This window comes from Eleginops maclovinus, chromosome 9 (genome assembly GCF_036324505.1).
Source record: "Eleginops maclovinus isolate JMC-PN-2008 ecotype Puerto Natales chromosome 9, JC_Emac_rtc_rv5, whole genome shotgun sequence".
Lineage (NCBI taxonomy): Eukaryota > Metazoa > Chordata > Actinopteri > Perciformes > Eleginopidae > Eleginops > Eleginops maclovinus.
The window spans coordinates 15,741,250-15,764,601 of record NC_086357.1 but is presented as its reverse complement, the minus strand read 5'-3'; the positions used below and the strand labels follow the sequence as shown (position 1 = coordinate 15,764,601).

Here is a 23,352-nt window from a genome sequence, read left to right as displayed (position 1 = left end):
TACTACATTAGCTTTTGCCCATTAATGACATTCTGGATGAAATTGCGTGAAAATGTAGCTGCCTATGGCACAATAGAAGTAGTACGTACGCGTTTATCGTTACTCTTTTTACATTACCTCTTAGGAGAACCTGACTGGTTCTCTTTTTCTTATTCAGCACAGAAAATATTTACTAACATTTGTCTCAGTTACCAATTTTGAATCTAGTGTGTCAGTCAAACCAAACATCTGCCACATTTTTCTTTTATCGTGTTGCAACATGTAAGGTGAGTGTTCACGTTAGAAAGCTGAATTTCTGTTTTACACTGACCAGTCTCGCTCGGACCCTCTTCGGGAGTTCATGCTCCAGCAGATGGATCTCTGAGTGTTTAAGTATCAGTTGACTCTGGTCCTGAAACTCAACCTGGAGAAAAAAAGAAAAAAAAAAGATTGAAATATGAAACTCACATATCTAACTGGTTGTCTCCTGAGGGAATAGAAAAACCTAGGCATATCCAGATACACTGAACTCGACCAATGATAATTACTAAGGGCTTCATCAGCAGCTTGATTTAATAATACAAGACAAACCTTTAAGGATCAAGATACATTTGTTTGTAGTGAAGTAAATAGAAGATGGGGGGGCTTGGTGAGTAAATATACAAACTTGCACCCAGAGAGTCACAGATGGGTCTCAGCTCATCTTAGCCATAACAAATGTTTGCAACAACGAACATCCTTGACCGCAGCCGTGAACTCTGAAGCTGCTTTCTGACTGGTCGCAAGCACAGCTAAGCATTTCAAAACATAAAAATACATGGAAAAAGGACAAGGTCAGGGATGTGGCCCTGACATGGTGTCCAGGCTTTTTCCGAATTAAACAGCCCTCCTTGTCTCTAAGAGGACTCTCAGTACTGCAGCAGGCAGTAAATGGGCGTGAGGGGGGCTGAGCAGGTGGGACGCTGGTTTACTTTCTGAAGAGGAACTCATTGTAAAACACAATAAATTAAATGTGCCATTTGTGGGAGAAAGAACACAAAACTAAGACGTAAGTTATCTTTTTAAACCAACCTGAATGAACACAAACACTTTGGAAAGCTCATTTCTTTGAGAGACACCATGAGCCAGACACTGTTCAGTAACTTTTCTGATGACTGTGTTATGAAGCAGCCCCATAAACCCTATCTCTGTCCTTTGTGTGTACGTGTCAGAAAAAACGCTTACAGATGTGCCCACAGATGCAGCGCCACAGCAAAATCTAATATTAACAACCTCCCTTAACCTCGTCTGCTAATGCCTTCCTGCACCCATGTCTGTAAGTGACTTTTAAGATGGCCTCCCCTGACACCAGTCCTAGAATCATCTTTTGCAATTCTGCATTTTCCACTCTGTAAGCACTCTGCATATTTGCTCCATAAATTTCCCAGCATGCACCACTGATGCCAAATCCCTCCACTTTAAGTTTTAATGCCACACTGTATCAAAACGCTCCTCCATCTACAAGGGCAACCAAGCTTTCCACACTTAATGATAAATACCAGAACTGAGGAACCAAACCAGAGGATGGCAAAAAAAAATTAGACAGAGCAACGCGTTGCCCACAGTTCACGGGATTCAATTACTTCAGAATCACCATGCAGAAGAGTGTCAGATGAAAGAGGTAATTGATGCTGTCGCCGAATATGTTGTTCTGCATATATTACTTCTTTTTTTAACAGTAGGTAATGTTCACACAATTACTCACATTGCAGCTTACAAACATATCTAGCAGTTTCTTCAGTCGTGGAATAAAAATGTGATATTTACCAGTCAATTCTGCAGTTCACAAATCTGAACTATAATGTGTTTTTTGAGTAGTGAGCATCCAGCCACAAGTTGGACTCTAATATTTGTGTTTTTCCTCACCTGGTAGAACTTGTGGGTGTGCTCTTTCACAAAAGAAGCGTTGACAATCTGACCATTGGACGTGCCAACCACTATCAACTCCCCCACCTCAGGAGGACCCGCAACCAGGCAGTCGTGACTCTGAAGGGAGGAAAGGGAGAACAGAATAAGTAGGAGATCTGCAAGTTTCATTTCCAAAACTCTTTTCTTTAAAACTTTAACAAGTTAGGATTGAAGACTTTCCACTTTTAACCAGCACAAGCTGTAAGAAAGTAAGTTTTTACAGTAGATACATTATTAGATCTTGCATATGTATGTATCACAGCCTCTTAAAATATTTCATTATCTTGTTCTTTTTCTTCTTCCTCCACAGAAAACCCACCCCTTTTGTTGCTGCTGCTATAATTACAGTTATGATTGTTGCTAACGTGGCAGTGAGTCATTAAAGGTTATTTGCATTCACTATAAGCTATTATATTTTCACTTTGCAAAGCTGCTCCAGCATTGAGTATAGAACAGTTGCTAGGATATTTTCATCTTGCTTTAATACCAAAAGGGAAATAAGTTTGTTGAAGTCTTCTACAGTACACAGGTAGGTGTGTTATTAAGCTTTAGGAGCACTCACCAATATGTTTTCTGGGTGCAGGTTGTCACAGTACGAGCCGTCATCAAAGTTGACCTCGTAGAATGTCTGTGTTGCAATGCCGATGAGGGTACAATGGTAGTACCAGCCATCACTGTTTCGACCAACCACTTTCTGCCCGAGGTTCAGAGGCTGCTGTCCTTTGTGAGCCGTCCGAGGCTGAAGGGGGGGAAGCAGATACTTTGAATTAAAGACAGGATCCAACGTTTGTGCTCAACCAGCTCTCTGATCTTTGAGAAAAAAATTGAACTTTTTTCATTAGATTTAAGTCTGGGTAGGTTCACAACCCAAATGAATAAACCTCCACAATAAGAGAGACCAAAGTTTGAACTAAACAAAAAGTGTTCTCTCTAGTTGTTGGTTATGTATTGAGATTAATCAGTAACATGTTAAGGTTTTTTGAGCCGCCACAATCAAAATCACTCCTAAAGATTTCAGGATTTGTTGGGTTAGAATTTCCACTTGTTGTTGATACGTGAGCAAAGTTGGGAATAGTACTCAGATGTTATACTTGAGTAGAAGTACCAGAGTGTATGAGTTACTGTTACAAGTACAATTTCTGTATTCAAAATGTTACTCAAGTAAAAGTAAAATAGTATTAGCACCAAAAGTAAAAGTAGTCATTATGCAGATTGGTCCATTTCAGAATAATATGCGTTATGTTTTGATTATAATTATTGATCAGCAAAGTGTTATCAAAGCTGGTAAAGGTGCAACTAGTTTGTATACTGCAGGGTAGCTTGTGAATTTACTCCAGGTGTAACTAAAGTTTGATTTAAGAGTTGTATATATTTTACATTATTAATCCAAATCTGTAAAGTAACTAAAAGGTATTAAATAAATATAGTGGAGTAAAAGTACAACATCTACCTTTGTTGTAGAAGTACTAAGTAGCAACAAATAGAAATACTCAAGTAAATTACAAGTATCTCAAAATTGTACTTAAGTAAAGTACGTGAGTAAATGTATTTAGTTACTTCCCACCCATGTACATGAGTTTCAAGTCTTTAGAAATGTCGCCTCAGACGTCTAGTTTGTAATACTGCATGTGCTTAATTTATGTAATACTTTTCATCAGTGGACCATATCCTCAATCACCATTGTGTTCCCTCCTTGTGTGACAGCAGCTTAACCAACATTTAAATAAATGGAAGTCGTTCAGATTGCGGCTTTAAAAAAAAAAAAATCTCTTTCTACAAGATATCAAAAAAAGCTCACCGGTCATTTAAAAAAGGAATTAAACCCCACACACACAACATGACTCAGAGTGAGAAATTCAATCAAATTCTGACTTGAAAAATTACAAATGTTTACACAGAACAGCTGAGTGTTATCTGGATGAGCAGGTACCTTTGGAGGGACTCTTTTATGCTTGTGGCAGGTGACGGACACCACGTAGGGCCAGTCGGCCGGTGTCATGACGACTCCGGCGATCTGTGCGCATGTGACGTGGAAGGAGGTGGCGCAGTTCTCATATGAGCACTGGATGCAGGCGCCGCGGTTCTGATTGGCTGTCTTTCCATAACAGAACACACACTTCTACAATGAAAATGGAAAACAAAGAATTTAGTTGGTGAGCTCCGGAGCTTATTTAGTATTTCTTGCACTCCCTGTCATAGATATCGAAGGGTGAGTTATTATAATGTTATGATTCAGAATGTGGTTCATTAAATGTACAGGATTTCTCTCAATGTCTGTGAATGGAAAAGTTTAGTTTATTCCAAAAGGAAAAACAAAGCAGGGACTGACAACTGTTCAAACACTGGTGTTCAAAATAACAGATCCTCCTCCGGGGCGCAGATCTCCATCTAGTGTTTCAGTGAGCCTGCTGTTGCCATGGTGGGGATGTGATCATGTTGGGGCTTTCACGACAAGAATAACAAGTCCTACTGAGGCTGTTATATTCAGAAGAACCATGAGAAGCTTAGAAAGTGGATACATTGGATGACGTATTGAAGAAAGTATCAAGTTGTCTGATAATTATTGAATATTGTTTATTAAAAAATACTAGAGTACTAGACCTTTCTGCTGCTGATCCTTAAATATTTTTTAACTTACTCTTCTACTATGGCACAATTGCAGGGCATCTCTTGAGGCAGACTGGAGCAATACAGTGGAGTGTAACCATTTTCCCCTCGTCTTTAACAGGTTTTTTCTACTCATTAAAAACATAATGGATGTTTTAAGCTTTGCACAGAACATGCGTTTGCAGTCATCAGTGGCAGTGGCGTGGTGGGATTCTCATCCAGCTCCCACTGAAAATGTCAACACTTTGGTAAAGCTGTGTGGCAGCGGGGTGTGGTTAGGGCGCCGGCTGCTGGAGTGGTAGGAGTGGCTCAGCTGGAGGCCAGACAGCTGATCGGGATCAGGTAATCAGGTACTGATTAAAGTCATGGTCATAACCTGGTTCGTCTCTGTAGCAGTAGACGGGGGCCTGAGTGAGGACTGTTTCCCCTCGCCCGCAGGACGAGAGCCACTAACCGCCAGTACCATTGAAAAAGTACTGTTCCATAATAAAGATTTCATTGTGTTTCAAAGTACCGAGTGGTCCTTCCATCATTGGGAACGTAGGTGTGAGCCCAAACTCTCACAAGCTGTTATTAGCAGCTGCCTGAAACAGCACGATGACATTCAAAACATTTTCCCTCCCCCCGCCCCCCCCCCCCCCCCACCTTCCATTCTCTTTGGTGTCTTGCATCACTTGTTCAACTCCTCTTGCACAATCATACAAAGAATTTGCTATTCCCTTTGGAGCACTTTCCTTATAAAATCCCTCTCCATCTCTCCATCCCCACAGCCTGAGTGTGAAATTACCACCAGTCAAGCAAATCTTTTCCTTTGGCCTGGAACTTGGTCCACTCTGACATGTGCCAGCCTGCACACAGGACTCCTCAACATTCATTATTCATTTTCAATTCACTTTGAATCCTTCAACACTCCATGTCTACCCCCCTTTGTCTTTATACTCTCCTTCCCCATCCCTCATTTCTTCCTCTACTCAGCTAAAACGGAGAGAACAAGGTGGAGAGATGAAAAGTCGGGGTGCAGCACGGAAAGAGAATAACAGCATGAAAAGGAATTTGGCCTTTCAAACTGAGTTATCTTCTCAATACACAAGGGTAGGAAGCATTATCTTCCTTAAACATCCTAATACAAACATTTATCTGGGAAGAAATCACCTGCCATGAAACACATTTTAAACACATTTGATAAGAGAATTATAAATGTTTCACTCATGACAGCATGCTCGGATCTAACATACAGATGATTACCCCCAGCCGCTTGGACAGCTGAGGCACCTTATGTGACGGCTATCTCTCTGTGCTGCTGTTTTATTGTGATTATCTATCACCACACACTTCCCAATCCCTCACTCATCCCTTTGACTCTATCCTCCTCCTTTTGACATATCACACTGTGAGCATCTGTAGTGCAGCACATGGCTGATCGATACAAAATAAAGAATTCTTTATTCATCTGTCAATACTTCATTTCTGTACCGGTGTAGGAACAACGTCTCTCAGCAGAGCTTTGCTGTGTGATCTTTCACAGGCTGGTATGATTAAGACTTTTCCGCTAAAAATCACAACAGGCAACAGGACAGGGCGCAGCAGAAAATAACATAAGATGTATGTGATATCTATCACCACATAATGTCCTTCCTTGAACCATGAAGAATTTGCAATTTCCTGTATCTGAACATTTTTGACCATCCCATGTACAGTATACACAAGTATGTCTATGCTCCTATAGTGTAAGCATATATTCCTGCTACTAACTGCAGTATTTCAGACTTTTGAATATTTCATTTTGTTTAAATTTGATATAATATCATTTCTGTTTTTTTGAAAAAAGTATTATTTTAAATGGTAGTTCTATTCCACTTTTTAAGGATGTGTATTTTAATGTCTGAACACACTGCTGCTTCTGTAACAAAATAATTTCCCAAATTGGGATCAACAAAGTATCCATCCATCTATCCATCCATCCATCCAACCATCCATCTAATCTCTAATTGGTAAATTTGTGGAAGAAAAAATAAAGTACTTAATTACAACTTTTTTGTGGATTTAAGCCATTTGTAAAACCTTAAATTAATACATTTTGGCGCCATCGTCATTAGATAATAACTCGATTAGATAATATAATAACTGATAAAGTATTTGTCACGGTTCATGTGTTTTTGCATGCTAAAGGAGAATGAATCTGGAATTCTACTTTAAAAACATATTTTTTTAATATTGTACAATGATTTATTTAAGCGGCTTGCTTTTCCAAGCTTGCGGATGTTTCGAAACAAGAACAGAAATCTCAGTGCCCCTAGGTGCACGATGCAACACTACCTTTGGGGAAGGTACATTTTTAAGGAATGCACAGAGCTACTGTAGCTAGGAAATTCTGAAAAAAACGAAGACAAATGCAACTTCTGTGAAATCTCTCCGTGCCTGAAAACTAAACGTTCAAAGACGGAGGGAAAACACAGATTGCTGAAGACAGTGCAATATTAACTGGTTTCCAAGGGTGCGTGTTCACATTTGATCAGTCCAGTCATCCAAATCATTAGACCGCAGAGCTTCCTCTCATGGCCTTTTAAGAAGAGACGGGGGAAACCTGCTTCGACAGCACTCAGATGCAAATGTCACCCGGCTTGTCTTTGATAGATTATTCAGAGAGAAGGGGAGGGAGAGAGGTGACATTATTTGTAGATTTGTGATAATGCATCAGCAAGCACCGCTGTTGCCTGTGAAGTGGGATCATGTGCATGGAGTTGGAACAGAGACTGTGAAGGAGGGATGGAAGGAAAGAAGGGAGCGAGGGGATGTGGTGTGTTCAAAGACGCGGCAGCAATGGGGAAATTGCCTCCTGCCCACGAGATCGATTCAGTTCATTTGGCGCAGTGAGAAATGACAGCTGATTATTCAGCCGTTCCCCTCAGCACATATGTTTGACTCCATGTCCTCCACAGCTTGCAAAGACCCAATCTATCCATCCACCAAAGAAAGACATTGGGTAACTGGGAAAGTGACAGACACACGCAGTGAGCAGGAGTCAGGAATTATCTTAAATGTGGGGAAAAGGAGATCCGGGAGGCAAAGGGAATTCTATAACGCTGAGACAAGACAAAAGAATTGAAATGGCTGCTGTCAGAAAGTAACTTTTCACAAAGAGACAGGAGGAAAATAGTGACTGTTAAAATGTTCTTCTCAGGTTAAAATGTTGACTCCTGCCTGTGTGACTTCACACTTAAGAGATGTTTCAATTTTGCTTTGTGTCCGTATGAACTTACCAGATTTTTGCGTGTATCAGGAACGGCACTGACGTCCACCGGCTCCCTCTCACTGACGTTGACAAAGCGGGCTTCAGGCACAGCGATGGCACAAATGACATGGACCCATCTGGTTACAGAGAGAGACCGTATGCATTTCAGTCTCTGGAGGATCCAACATAAGCAGCACAACCAGATATACACTGAATGCTGGGGTCAATTATTGTAAACTTGTGTATGTTCTGCATTAAGTGTGATCACTTCACAAAGTTCTTTTTGTAAGTAATCCATGAACGAGATCAGATGCTGAAAAATATGTGTATAAAGATCACATCATACCTATAGTATTTTAAAACCGTTGTCAGACTTAACAAAACCAACTATAACAGAAACCCTCTGGAAATTAAAAAACATTTAATATATATTTTTGTCCTCAAGGGTGTTTCTGCACAAATAAAACAGGCACAAAAAGCATATGCTACTACTAACCGGTTATCAATGGTGGTCTTCAGAGCTCCTCCACGCAAGTTACAGAGACAACACTCCTGAAAAACAAGAGGCAAATAAGTATTAAGTTTAGGCAGTGATGTACGGTCAATTCTGCATTTTTCTAGGGTAATACTTTGAGTTTGTTTTGCAAAAGCTGCAGGGTAAAGCAATCAAAACATGTTGAGCACACCAGACTTTGCAAAACTGCCTTACTGCAGGTCCAGTCAACGAAAAGTCAGAGAAATATCTTCACTTATTCCCTCATACTCTTGTTTAATTCAAATATTTTAGTTTAGTAGAAGACAAGACAAGTTTTCTGGGCTTGAGGTGTTTTTTGTTTTGCAAACGGCAGTGCTGCTACTCACCACGGTCCAGGCTCCTGCCGCACACCTGGGGCACATCCAGGAATCCCTGACCGAGTCCGTCTTTACACCGTAACAACCTGCAAGAGAGGACAGATGAATGGCCTCACATCTCTTTAGAATATGTTGCATTTAATGTTCTGGAAGCACCTTTTGGATGAAGTGTATTTTTTAAACTATGCACTCGACACCGTAGCTCTTGTTAACCACTTTCTTTATAACCTGCACAATTCTATATAACCTGGACAGTCTTCTTGTCACTATCTCCATTTTGAGCTTCTGAATCAAAAAGGCTTGTACGTTCATGTCACATCTAGACAGGTCTGAATGATTTTTAGTTGAATGTCTGCTCCATGTCTTTCCGAGAACCAGCACCTTATCGTGGTGGAGAGGTTTGTGTGCCCCGATGAACCTGGGGGCTGTGTTGTCTGGAACCTTGTGTTCCTGGTAGGGTCTCCCATGGCAAATTGGTCTCAGGTAAGGGGCCAGACTAAGATTGGTTCAAAAAGACTCCATGAATAACACAATTGGAAGCGAGGATACCCGGCCCGGAGGAAGCCCGGGGTCCCCTTCTGGAGCCAGGCCCAGAAGGAGGACTCGTCAGCGAGCGTCTGGTGGCCGGGCTTGCCACGGAGCCCGGCCGGGCACAGCCCGAAAAAGCAACGTGGGCAACACCTCCGCTTCTCTGTCCCGCGGGCCCACCACCTACGGGAAACAACGATGGGGTCGGGTGCGCTGCCAGAAGGGTGGCAGTGAAAGCAGAGGGTCTCGACGGACCAGACTCAGGCGACAGAAGTTGGCTTTGGGGATGTGGAATGTCACCTCTCTGGGGGGGAAGGAGCCGGAGCTTGTGCGGGAGGTGGAGCGTTATCAGTTGGATCTGGTGGGGCTCACCTCTACGCACAGCGTCGGCTCTGGAACCTTACTTCTGGATAAGGGTTGGACTCTATTCTTCTCCGGAGTTGCCCAAGGTGTGAGGCGCCGAGCGGGTGTGGGGATACTCACAAGTCCCCGGTTGAGTGCCGCTTTGTTGGAGTTTACCCCAGTGGACGAGAGGGTCGCCTCCCTACGCCTGCGGGTCATGGGGGGGAAAACTCTGACTGTTGTGTGTGCTTATGCACCAAACAGCAGTTCAGAGTATTCTGCCTTCTTGGAGACCCTGAAAGAAGTCCCGTATGGGGCTCCTGAAGGGGACACCTTAGTCTTGCTGGGAGACTTCAACGCACACGTGGGCAATGATGAAGACATTTGGAGGGGCGTGATTGGGAGGAACGGCCCCCCTGATCTGAACCGGAGTGGTGGTTTGCTACTGGACTTCTGTGCTAGTCATGGATTGGCCATAACAAACACCATGTTCGAACATAAGGATGCTCATAAGTGTACGTGGTACCAGAGCACCCTAGGCAGAAGGTCCATGATCGATTTTGTTATCGTATCATCGGACCTGAGGCCGCATGTTTTAGACACTCGGGTGAAGAGAGGGGCGGAGTTGTCAACTGATCACCATCTGGTGGTGAGTTGGGTCGAGTGGCGGGGGAAGCCTCTGGACAGACCTGGTAAGCCCAAACGTGTAGTGCGGGTGAACTGGGAACGTCTGGAGGAGTCCCATGTCCAGGAGGCCTTCAACTCACACCTCCGGCGGAGCTTTTCAGGCATCCCTGTGGAGGCTGGGGACATTGAACCAGAGTGGGCGGTGTTCAAAGCCTCTATTGCTGAAGCTGCGGCAGGGAGCTGTGGTCTCAAGGTCTTAGGTGCCTCAAGCGGCGGTAACCCTCGAACCTCGTGGTGGACACCGGTGGTCAGGGAAGCCGTCCGACTGAAGAAGGAGGCCTTCCGGGATATGTTATCCCTGGGTACACATGACGCAGTTGCAAGGTATCGACAGGCCCGAAGGGCAGCAGCCTCAGCCGTGGCCGAGGCAAAGCAGCGGGTGTGGGAGAAGTTCGGAGAAGCCATGGAGAAGGACTTTCGGTCGGCACCAAAGTTGTTCTGGAAAACCGTCCGACACCTCAGGAGGGGGAAGCAGGGTACCATCCAAGCTGTGTACAGTAAGGATGGGGCGCTGTTGACCTCAACTGATAGTGTCCAGGGCGGTGGAAGGAACACTTTGAGGAACTCCTGAATCCGACAACTCCGCACTCTATGTTAGAGGCGGAGCTGGAGTATGAAGGGGGATCAATTCCAATCTCACGGGGGGAAGTAACTGAGGTAGTTAAACAGCTCCACAGTGGCAAAGCCCCAGGGGTGGATGAGATCCGCCCAGAAATGCTGAAGGCTCTGGGTGTTGAGGGACTGTCATGGTTGATACGTCTCATCAACATTGCGTGGAAGCCTGAAACAGTACCGAAGGAGTGGCAGACCGGGGTGGTGGTTCCTCTCTTTAAAAAGGGGGATCAGAGGGTGTGTGCCAATTACAGAGGCATCACATTACTCAGCCTACTATACAGTTTACTCTAAGGTGCTGGAAAGGAGGGTGCGGCCGATTGTCGAACCTCAGATTGAAGAGGAACAATGCGGTTTTCGTCCTGGTCGTGGAACGACGGACCAGCTTTTCACTCTCGCAAGGATCCTGGAGGGGGCCTGGGAGTACGCTCATCCGGTCTACATGTGCTTTGTGGATTTGGAGAAGGCGTATGACCGGGTTCCCAGGGAGATACTGTGGGAGGTGCTGCGGGAGTATGGGGTGAGGGGGTCTCTGCTCAGGGCCATCCAATCTCTGTACTCTCAAAGTGAGAGCTGTGTCCGAGTCCTCGGCAGCACGTCGGACCGATTTCCGGTGAGGGTTGGCCTCCGCCAGGGCTGCGCTTTGTCACCAATCCTGTTTGTGATATTCATGGACAGGATTTCGAGGCGTAGTCGTGGGGGAGGGGGTTTGCAGTTCGGTGGGCTAAGGATTGCACCACTGCTTTTTGCAGATGATGTGGTCCTAATGGCTTCATCGGTCTGTGACCTTCAGCACTCACTGGATCGGTTCGCGGCCGAGTGTGAAGCGGCTGGGATGAGGATCAGCACCTCCAAATCTGAGGCCATGGTTCTCAGCAGGAAACCGATGGATTGTCCACTCCAGGTAGGGAATGAAGCCTTACTCCAAGTGAAGGGGTTCAAGTATCTCGGGCTTTTGTTCTCGAGTGACGGAACAATGGAGCGTGAGATGGGCCGGAGAATCGAAGCAGCGGGAGCGGTACTGAAGTCGCTTTACCGCACCGTTGTGACGAAAAGAGAGCTGAGCCAGAAGGCAAAGCTCTCTGTCTACCGGGCCATCTTCGTTCCTACCCTCACCTATGGTCATGAAGGATGGGTCATGACGGAAAGAACGAGATCGCGGATACAAGCGGCCGAAATGGGATTTCTCCGCAGGGTGACTGGCATCTCCCTTAGGGATAAGGTGAGAAGTTCAGTCATCCGGGAGGGACTTGGAGCAGAACCGCTGCTCCTTCGCGTTGAAAGGAGCCAGTTAAGGTGGTTCGGGCACCTAGTGAGGATGCCACCTGGGCGCCTCCCTAGGGAGGTGTTCCAGGCACGTCCAGCTGGGAAGAGACCGAGGGGTAGACCTAGGACCAGGTGGAGGGATTATATCTCTTCGCTGGCCTGGGAGCGCCTTGGAATCCCCCAGTCAGAGCTGGTTGATGTGGCCAGGGAAAGGAAAGTTTGGGGCTCTCTGCTGGAGCTGTTACCTCCGCGACGCTGACGGAAAAGCGGGAGAAGATGGATGGATGGATGGATGGATGTCTGCTCCAAAACAATGAGGAGCGAAGAGATGGGGCGCAGAGCTGGTGTTCTTGACAGGAGTTCTTTCTGCTTCATGTCCTCTTATCAATAGCAGCGCTGCATCCCCAGCTGAGCTCAGTTTATCCCTGGATCACTAATGAACTGGCCTTTTTGAAGGTGCACTCCAGCTTTGGGGATAATAAGAACCCAGGAGGGTTTGTAAGTGTGTGTGAATGTGTGTGCGTGTTTCTGACATTTGTGCACAAGCCCATGTTGTAATTCATCTGATTGCTTTTTGGAAATTGTGTGGTTGTGTTAGGCAGCACATGCAGACATATCGGTCTTTCATTGTATAGGCCTATTGAGAATTTGCCCATTTAAATGCCATTATATATATTTTTTTTTTTATTTAGTCAAGATAACAGGTGTTGTGAACATTTGGCGAGGAGAAGTAGAGCAAAGCACAGAGATCCCAGAGCTCTTTCACTCCAACACAAAGTGAACAGGCTGACTGGCTGTACCCGCTTTGCTTTGACAGAAGTCTTATTCCCCATGTCGTCTATCTTTGTGAAAAATAGTTAAGAGCGATAAGCCGAGTAAAAACAAACTGGGGTGGTTTATGGTGTGCTGCCTTCAGAAAAGCGTCTGTGCTGCATTCTCTTATTTAGTTTAACCAGAGTCAAGGAGAGTTAAACTAGGAAACCTCACTGAGCGTGGCAAAGGGGAATTGTGAAGTCAGTTGCTGCATAGCTGAGTCTCATATTCTGTGCTTCCTATTTTTCCAACACTATTCTCCCGGGGTGAGGGATGAAAAAAAAACAGTTGTGAAAAGAGGAGAGAAATGATATACCCAGGAGAGTTTGTCTGCAAAGCCTGTCAGTCGATGTACGGCTGCGTGAGACCAGCGGTGTTATAAATCAAACAACGTGTCTACAGCTGAGTCTCCCAGTTGATAAGAATAAAACATCACCATCTTCAACCACATTTTATTTGTATGTTTTGCAGCCATAACCCTATTGTAGCATATCCCTCCGAATGACGGTCTGACACTTGACTGCTGATTTTAGATTTATTGCAAATCCACAAACCAACGTAAGAGCGATCCAATGCAATCCAACATCTACTTTGAGCATTAGGAAACGCAATATATATAGATCCTTTATTTAACCAGGTTAAAGTCTCATTGAGATTAAAAGCTCTTTTTCAAGAGCGACCTTGATAATGACGGTTCATCATCATCATCCACTTAAACCAGGTTTTACGAATCCTGAAAGAACCAGAGCTAGTTTGGAGGAAGCAGGCTAACAGTGACCGTACTCACACTTCCTGGAGCTGCAGTGTGAAAGCTGTATATCTCTGTCTGTGTGTCTGTCTGTTGACTTTTCATTTACAGCTATCTGTTGTGCTGGGATAAATTTTTCAGTACTTATTTTAGAAAAACAACAAACTCAACATACGAAGAGGAAAGCCTTTATAACTGGTACAAACTGTGACAGCTGTCCCCAGATGTTGCTCCCCTACTGCAAATGTTACAAACTAAATCACTTTTTTGACTTACTTGCATGAACCTGCATGTGGCAAGATGAACAGCAGAGCAGAGGACTGGTTCCATCCTCTCCAATGTGATAGTTGGTGGGTGGAGGCTCGGTGTTGCCTGCACCGACGCTGAAGCACATCTCTGGGACCAGCGGACGAGTCCGACGGGGAAGGGAGGAGCGGTGGGTTTCATTCAACGCAAAACTGTCTTTGTGTGGCTGCAGAGGCCGGGGGAAAGAAGATAACACAGTTAATGCATTTAATTGATGTTGGTTCCTGGTCAGCCTTCACAGGGTTTGAAGTTAAAAATCATTACTATTTGCTTTTATGGCCCACTATACAGCTAACTATACAGTCAAGTGTTGTTCAGACCCAGAACAACAACTATAATGAAAACTATAAATATAATAATGTGAACATCCACACTGAGGAACTCAAATGGTTTGTTCTGGTACCAAGCATGCGCTGCTGGCTCCAGTTGTGAGATGATGATTGCTGTCAGTGTTTCTATCGCTCATCATATCGTTCTAAAATGGACCCTAACGATTAGGTACACCACTGCCTTTATAGTTGGGTTTTAGAATCTGCCATCCAACTCAGTTAGAAGGACTTTTTAAATCATAGATATCAATCCACTACTAGCGCAACTAAAACTACCGACTGACAAAAGACTAACCTGCTAAACTGATCCAACGACATATTTTTGAATTACTAGCGCTCTAACTGCCATTTCTACTGTGTGCTTCTGCTGCAGTGTGGCTGTACCTCAGGGTAGGGACAGAAGAGGGAACAGATAGCGCAGTGTGGTTGCAGCGCTGCCACTGCAGCATTGAAAGCCTTCTCTGCCAGGAAGTTGGGCGAGTGATTCTGCCACAGGTGCTCCTGTTTCTTCATGTCGCTGTCCAGCTGCGTGGGGGAGGACGGCTCTGTGGGATAGAGACAAAATGCATTAAAGATGCGCTGCTCCAAAAGAAGACACACACAATTGGAAGAAAGTGACTCACACAAAAGAGATGTTGGAGGATTCATTACTGGTGATTTGTTGTTCAATGAAATGCATGAGAGGCATTTTTGGAAAAGCAACACAATGTTTTTAAAGAGCAAGTCCTTACCAAGAGACACAAACAGCACATTCTGTTCCAGACAATAACAACACACCACTCCTGATATAATTGGCGGATGAACACAAATGGAACAGGCATCAACGACTTGCTGTTGAGAGTCTGGAATCAATTTTGCAGTGAAGCCTCCTGAAGCTACTGATCCAGAGCGTTTGTTAAACCCGGACAGAAGGCAGGAAGAACTCCTCTCAAGCTGGCCATTAACTCTCTCCTTTCTCCCTCCATCAGCCGTCTCCTTCTTCTCCTCCTTCTCCCCCATCCACCCTTCTGAAGGACATGCCCCTGAGTCGGGTCCCCCGCTGCTGACTTAAAGTGACTTTGAAAGCAGGTAATTGGAAGTCATGATCCCCGGATCAATAAGTGTCAGTCAGAAAAAGAAAAGAAAAAGACAGAAGGGAGGGGATGGAAAGGAGGCCTTGATTCCATTATCCCCAGAGGGAGCTTAAGTCCCGTTTGTTTTGTTTTTTTGTTTGTGTTTTTTTTTTTTAAAGGTAACTTCTTTATTTTAAGGACTGTGACAGAAGGGACAATAAGTGCCAGGTGACATGGCCATGTTTTGGGTTCTACCTTTGTCAAGCAACTGACGGCGAGTCCCTGAATAAAACATCCAGATGTATCAGATCCCCGCAGGTCAGTTTGCATCTTACAAACGGCAGCAAAACATTTCATGAAACGGTACTCATTTGAAATTATATATTTACAATAACACATTTAGGATTAAATAAAGGTTCAATGACAAACACAAAGCCACAAACCTTTGTCGCTGGTCGGTTCTTGTTTGAGGATGGACAAAGGGGAGCGCATGGGTGGCTTGCTGAGCGGGTGACGCCGACTCTTTTTTACCTCTGTTGGCATCTTCACCTTGGAGTAGCATGCCTGGCAAAACCCAAGATTAATTCATTTTGTGTTATTTTTAAATGTTGTGTTAAGTGGTTTCAACATTGCATTATGCAGCAGCAAGTAAATTAAACATTTGTGTTGTTTGAGTTCAGCTCTACGTTTCTCTACAGCTTCATATTGGTTTCCGATATTTAGATATCTTCTTGAAATGTAATTTGTGTATTACTTTTATTAATATAAATAACTCAATTTATCTGCAACTGTGGTAGAAACCCAATTCAAATGTAGAGGTTAATCTCTCTTCATATTTGAGCAGTACCAAGAAGTGTGGCTTGAGAATAATTAAAGTGTGCTAACATGTTCGACACACAAGTCTAATTGAATAAAAGCTGATAAATCTTACCTGGGGAGCACTCACATCCAGCTCTGGATGACTGACCATGTCGTTTTCTGAGTTCTGGAAGCTGGAGGTAGCAAACTGTGCAAATGCTTCCTCAAACCCAGTGATGGGGTCGTTAATGTTTGACAACTTCTTCGGCTTTTTCTGCTTCTTTTTCTCAGTGTCCTCTGCCAGGATCTGTGGTTCTGCCTCGGGTTCTTGTTCTGGCAAAGAGAAAAAAAACTTCAGAAGAGGAGTGGTGGCCGTTGTGTCAAACAGAAAACCGGCTGTGTCTAGTTGGGGTGAATTTAAAAATAATACATTTGATACTTTTACACAGAGACACAGGGAGGGATCTAATCATAATGCAGGCAGAGATATGCAGAGAAAAGCTGAATACATACCTTCACAGGCTTTTATCATCTTTACAGTTTCACAACAGTGACTCTTAGGTGAAAATGTGTTCTGCTGCTAAGCCAATCTGCACTTTACCATAACAGTAGTAATCGCCCATAAAAAAAACTCTGAGGATGGTGAAAATGTGATGGACAACAGGAGGTACCAGAGTTTTAATTTTGGAAGGGTTCATCATCACTGTACTTTAAAATCATGTTATCTATATTTTATGTTAAATAAGTTAAAGAAAAATCTGCAACTATGTGGGTTTTTATTTATGTCAATATTAATCTAGCCCCATGTTCTGGAATAAAACTTCTCACCTTTATGTTTTCATTGAGTAACAAAAGCAGACAAAGTTCCTGCTTATATCGTCTCACCTTCTATTTCTGGATTCTCTGCCGCTTTCGCAGCGGCCTCGGCAGCCTCCTGCTCCTCACGCTCCATGGCCTCCAGCGTCATCATCGCCTCTTTGGCTAGCCGCTCCTCTCGTTCCTTCCTCCGCTGTGCCTCGCGCTCTTCCACCTGACGCTGGTACTCCGCTGCATTCAGCTCAATGCCTTCCTCTGCCAGCACCTTGACTTCCTCCAGCTTTAGACGACGAAACAGCTTCATCTTCTGCAGGGACCTGAGGTGGGGACACAAAGACCGATAAATGTTTTAATTAATGTGTTGACAGATCTGCTGTTAAAGTAGCCGTGACCTCACAGATCCTGCCTTTACATTTATAATTGGCTTTACTTTGGTTTGATTGAAAGTAAGGACTTCTCAGAGCTCTCTTAACCGACCTCTGAAACCAGACTTGGAACATGTTGAACTTTTGAACTATGCTCAGGCCTCAGACCTATAAGTCTCTATACCAATTGCTAAGAAAGAAGGCTTTGTGGTTTGGACACCTTGAGGACGGTTGCGATTGCAGAGAAGCCAGATAGATTAAGAACATTTTGCACAGGACGAGTGAATGGTGTACCTCCATTCTGTTTTCAGCCCTAACTTCCGTGGCATCAGAACTTAGTGATAGTAGTTGACATTTTTAATACGCTTATTACTGTTGACAATGTAAGATTTGAGTTTTCTTGTTTTTCATTGAGCTAAAAGAAGTTTATTCCACATTGACATTATCCAAGTATTGTGCGTTCATAAATTAGTTTTATTCATTTTTGTTATAATTCAATATCATTTATATAACTTTTATTTGTTTAATGTTTTTAATTGTTCAATATTAAGGGAGGAAGTGATGAAAGATGATATGTGAAGAGAAAAAAGGGGGGGGGGGCTTGGGTTTTTATGGTTTGACCTTGGAGGATTTTTTAAAAATGATTTGTGTCCTGTAATCCTCCTTTTTTTTGAAAAAATCAATAAAACCGGAGCCTAGCCCAGTACTCACTCACTTTGTTCACACAAAAGAGGGGAAGTTACAAGTTGATGCTTCCAAATACGGCTTAGGAGCTGTCCAGCTCCAGGAAGAGAAACCAGTCGCATACGCATCAAAAACACTGACTGAACCTGAAGAAAACTATGCTCAGATCGAGAACGAGTTATACACAGAGCTCTTTGGATGTAGGCGGTTTCACCAATACCTGTACGGACGACAGGTGATCGTCGAGTCATATTATAAGCCGCTTGAGTCAAAATGGCAAAGATCAGAGCCGCTACAGCCTAGGATGAGCAGCTTTCAGTGCTGAGACAGGTGATCAAAACAGGGTGGCCAGAGCAAAACAAAAAATGTCCACCTGCTGTCTCAGAGTATTGTTCATAGGGATGAAATATCAGAGACAGATGGTATCCGACTGAAAGGGGAGAAAATCATTGTGCCGCACTCACTCAGGGCTGAAATGCTTTCACACAGGATACTTAGGGATGGAAAAGTGCAAACAACGGGCAAGAGATGTGCTGTTCTGGCCAAGGATGGGTAAGCAGATAGAGACACTAGTAGGGTCCTGCAGCACCTGCCTTGAGCGACGTAGCTCACTCCCAAAAGAGCCTATGATGTCACACCCAATCCCAGAACAACCTTGGCAGGTAATAGCCACTGATCTATTCACACAGTAATGACTATATAGTTGTAGTTGACTATTATAGTAGGTTCTTGAGGTAGAAAAAAATCACCAGCCTCACATCCTCAATAGTCATCAAAAAGCTGAAGGCCATGTGCGCTTGCTTTGGAATACCACAGACTGAAGTCAGCGATAATGGACCTTGATACAGTTCACAAGGGTTCAAAGCTTTTTCTCATGCATGGGACTTTAAACATGTCACAAGCAGTCCACTGTATCCACAGAGCAACGGGCTAGCAGAAAAAACAATTCAGACTGCCAAAGCCCTTATGAACAAAGCACACTGAACTGACCCGTACCTAAGCTTGTTGGAATATCAAAACACACCAGTGGATGGTTTGAAATCGCCAGCGCAGCTACTCATGAGCAAGCATCTGCACTCCATCCTCCCGACCACTGAAAAGCATCTACAACCAGAGCTTGCTTGTCACAGCACCGTTCACAGCAGGAGAGAATTGTGCCAAACACGACAAAACAATATTATGATAAGAATGCCAGAACACTGCCTGCACTTCCACCGGGAGCCACGATCCGCTTCCAGCTTCTAACAGGGACATGGAAACCTGCAACAGTAGTCGAGCCAGCAGGTGCCCAGAGATCCTACAACATCTGCACGGACGGAGGTCACATGTTTCGGCGCAACAGGCGTCACCTTCTACAGACATGCGAGAGTGACAAAGATCAGGAGAATCCGTCAAATGACCAGGTGGAGCCTGAGGACACTGAGACTTTGCAGCAGGACACTGAGAAACAAACAGACCCCAGAAAGCAATCACACATTGTTTATAACAAGATCAGGCCGCATAGTAAAGCCAAGAGATGTGTGAAACCTGTAAAAACAAAAAAGGAAAGAAAGAAAAGGGATACTGAAGAAGTGTTTAACTAAATGTTGATTAACCAGCCTTATATTTTCCCTCAGTGATATGGTACTTGATCCCAATTAGTAAATATAGTGCCTTAAGACTTGTATTTACTTGTAATGCTTTGAATGCATATGTTGTACTTTGTTATGGCATATTTATGATCTAATTTTAATTACACTGTATGGGTTATTTTCAACCTGGTTACACTGAAGTATGACTTGTTGCTGGAATGGTAATATCACAGCTGGGATATTTGTGAGTGACAATTGCTATGCTCAGTTTTTAGATTAGTAAAATAGGCATAATTAAGATTTAAAAGGGGTTAGGGATTGTGGGTTCTCATGCTGCCCTAAACCGGGGGATAGGTACTTAATCCAGGTCAGAGCAATTAGGACAGCCATTCTCTGGTGCTTTATCAGCATCGGAGCTCGCTAACAGATACAAAGTGATATAATGTTAGACCCTTTTCAAATTCAACATAGAAAATTGAATCAATTCAGAGGAGAGCCAATGTGCTGATGTATATTCATATCTGAAATGTGTATCAAAACCTCTTAATTGAGATTATTTATGCAGATTGCCCTCTCACCTTCGCAGAACATTTGCTCTGTGGCTTACACGATGCTCCCTCCAGCGCTCTAGTTCAGGGCTGTTGAGCCCAGTGGCCTTCAGATGGTCCAACACCGTGACGTCTTTGCCCTGCTTCCACAGCTCGTAGCGATCGGGCTGCAGGCAGCGTACAAACACGTCCATGGAGATCTTCACCATGTCTTTACGACAGGTACACTGGAGAAACAAGCGGAGAAGGAAAATATGAATGTATGTTAAGATTAGAAGATGTAGGTAATGAAAAACTCCATGTTATGTTATCCACAGTGGTAGATTTTTGGCAATATTAGTCAGAGGATTACAAAAGGTGGTTCCTTTTTTTGTGTTTTTATAGTGGGGAGAACAAGTATTTGATACACTGCCGATTTTGCAGGTTTTCCCACTTACAAAGTATACAGAGGTCTGTAGTTTTTATGATAGGTACTCTTCAACTGTGAGTGACGGAATCTAAAACCAAAATCCAAAACATCACATTGTATGATTTTTAAGTAATTAATTTGCATTTTACTGCATGACATAAGTATTTGATACATCAGAAAAACAGAACTTTATATTTGGTACAGAAACCTTTGTTTGCAATTACAGAGATCAGATGTTTCCTGTAGTTCTTGACCAGGTTTGCACACACTGCAGCAGGGATTTTGGCCCACTCCTCCATACAGATCTTCTCCAGATCCTTCAGGTTTCAGGCTGTCACTGGGCAATACAGACTTTCAGCTCCCTCTAAAGATTTTCTATTGGGTTCAGGTCTGGAGACTGGCTAGGCCACTCCAGGACCTTGAGATGCTTCTTACGGAGCCACTCCTTAGTTTCCCTGGCTGTGTGTTTTGGGTCGTTGTCATGCTGGAAGACCCAGCCACGACCCACCTTTAATGCTCTTACTGAGGGAAGGAGGTTGTTGGCCAAGATCTCGCGATACATGGCCCCATCCATCCTCCCCTCAATACGGTGCAGTCGTCCTGTCCCCTTTGCAGAAAAGCATCCCCAAAGTATGATGTTTCCACCTCCATGCTTCACGGTTGGGATGGTGTTGTTGGGGTTGTACTCATCCTTGTTCTTCCTCCAAACACGGCGAGTGGAGTTTAGACCAAAAAGCTCTATTCTTGTCTCATCAGACCACATGACCTTCTCCCATTGTTCCTCTGGATCATCCAGATGGTCATTGGCAAACTTCAGACGTGTCAGGACATGCACTGTCTTGAGCAGGGGGACCTTGCGTGCGCTGCTCGATTTTAATCCATGACGGCGTAGTGTGTTACTAATGGTTTTTTTTGAGACTGTGGTCCCAGCTCTCTTCAGGTCATTGACCAGGTCCTGCCGTGTAGTTCTGGGCTGATCCCTCACCTTCCTCATGATCATTGATGCCCCACGAGTCGAGATCTTGCATGGAGCCCCAGACCGAGGGAGATTGACCGTCATCTTGAACTTCTTCCATTTTCTAATAATTGCGCCAACAGTTGTTGCCTTCTCACCAAGCTGCTTGCCTATTGTCCTGTAGCCCATCCCAGCCTTGTGCAGGTCTACATTTTTATCCCTGTTGTCCTTACACAGCTCTCTAGTCTGGGCCAATGTGGAGAGGTTGGAGTCTGTTTGATTGAGTGTGTGGACAGGTGTCTTTTATACAGGTAACAAGTTCAAACAGGTGCAGTTAATACAAGTAATGAGTGGAGAACAGGAGGGCTTCTTAAAGAAAAACGAACAGGTCTGTGAGAGCCGGAATTCTTACTGGTTGGTAGGTGATCAAATACTTATGTCATGCAGTAAAATGCAAATTAATTACTTAAAAATCATACAATGTGATTTTCTGTATTTTTGTTTTAGATTCCGTCACTCACAGTTGAAGTGTACCTATGATAAAAAATACAGACTTCTACATGCTTTGTAAGTGGGAAAACCTCCAAAATCGGCAGTGTATCAAATACTTGTTCTCCCCAGTGTATGTGTGAACAAGTAAATAGAGCCAGTCAGATTTTTAGCAGCACACCAATTTTTGACAGTGAGCACAAATTATAATTTCTGTTAACGGTGTTTTTTCACAGATTTACAATAGAAACAACCACTTGCTCTTGGTTTGTAGTGCTCCATCTGGTCAAATTTAGAGCAAACAGCAAAATAGGGCGATTTATGTTGAAAGATATGAACTGGGCTGAAAAGGTTTGGATGATACACCACCTTAATCTTCATCTCTGAGGCAATAATTGAAAGGGCGAGAGGCCAATAATTGGTGTCTCGTGGGCTTGTATATTGCATCAATCTAAAATATGGTAGTGATTAAAATATGGCAGGTAATAAGACTTTGGTAGATACAGAAGTGTACAGATGGTAAATGAGCAGATGGTTCAGAGGTAAATGAGAGCGATGGCTGCATCCTATAACGGCTCACACCTCAAGGTGCCTTCACACACCTTCAAATGACGGGTCAATGAATCATTGTGCTGACTAGAGAGGGAAGGAGCTGTAACATGAAACCACAGCGCTGGATATAATGGCAGATACAGCAGAAAGTTTGGGAATGAAGGGAACAAAAACAGGGAGATGAAACAAACAACGACATGGGAGGAGAGATGAAATATTTTATTTTTTGCCTCGCTTGCTCTATTACATTCTGGTCCTATTATTTCAGAAGCTGCACTGAGAGCCTTATGTTCAATTACTGGAAACACAGCGGCTCACCCTCCACAGCAAAACAATATCCTGCCTACATCTCATCTAGACACCACTTGACAGACGGAAACATTAAGATATGGTGTTGGGTGGAGGGTGTTGGAGCAGAAAAAGGGAGGGCAAAGGGGTGCAAGTGAGCATGGATACAGCTGATTGTTACCGTCATGAAACCTTTACTGAAAACAGCCACATGCCAGGAAACTATAAACGCACAAGAAGACATGGCTATTACACTGATTGTACCAGGCAAACTGTGCCACTTTCATTTGTAAAAAAGATATAAAGGCTCATTTTATTTTTATGAAACTATTGAAAGAGGTTATGGAGACGGTTGCAATCCTCAAGGGCCAGGACGAGTCACACTTTATTATCATATAAAATCTTAATTAGAGGAGGAAAACAGAATCGGAGACGCAAAAGATCTAGGAAAACAAAAACTCGCCCCGAGGCAGGCAGTCAATGAGCCCTGAAGTATACTTGGACTCCTAATGAAGCTAAATTGTTGGAGCCATAGAAAACCTAGAGCCTGGGGAATCTCTATGGATCAGTGGACACA

At 43.8% G+C, this 23,352-nt stretch overlaps 1 protein-coding gene across 1 annotated transcript in view; it reads right to left on the bottom strand.

Annotated features, from left to right (window-relative positions):
- The window catches only part of kdm4b (lysine (K)-specific demethylase 4B), a 58,366-nt gene that overhangs the window by 2,640 nt on the left and 32,374 nt on the right, over positions 1–23,352 (bottom strand). Inside the window, exons 9-21 of the mRNA XM_063891952.1 lie at positions 20,113–20,309; positions 16,984–17,231; positions 16,232–16,431; positions 15,744–15,864; positions 14,633–14,793; positions 13,890–14,085; positions 8,627–8,703; positions 8,262–8,317; positions 7,794–7,902; positions 3,857–4,045; positions 2,489–2,665; positions 1,885–2,004; positions 311–403 (exon numbers count right to left, since the gene is read on the bottom strand). Of these exons, the coding sequence (XP_063748022.1) occupies positions 311–403; positions 1,885–2,004; positions 2,489–2,665; positions 3,857–4,045; positions 7,794–7,902; positions 8,262–8,317; positions 8,627–8,703; positions 13,890–14,085; positions 14,633–14,793; positions 15,744–15,864; positions 16,232–16,431; positions 16,984–17,231; positions 20,113–20,309 (1,944 nt within the window). The remainder of the gene's footprint in view (positions 1–310; positions 404–1,884; positions 2,005–2,488; positions 2,666–3,856; positions 4,046–7,793; positions 7,903–8,261; positions 8,318–8,626; positions 8,704–13,889; positions 14,086–14,632; positions 14,794–15,743; positions 15,865–16,231; positions 16,432–16,983; positions 17,232–20,112; positions 20,310–23,352) is intronic.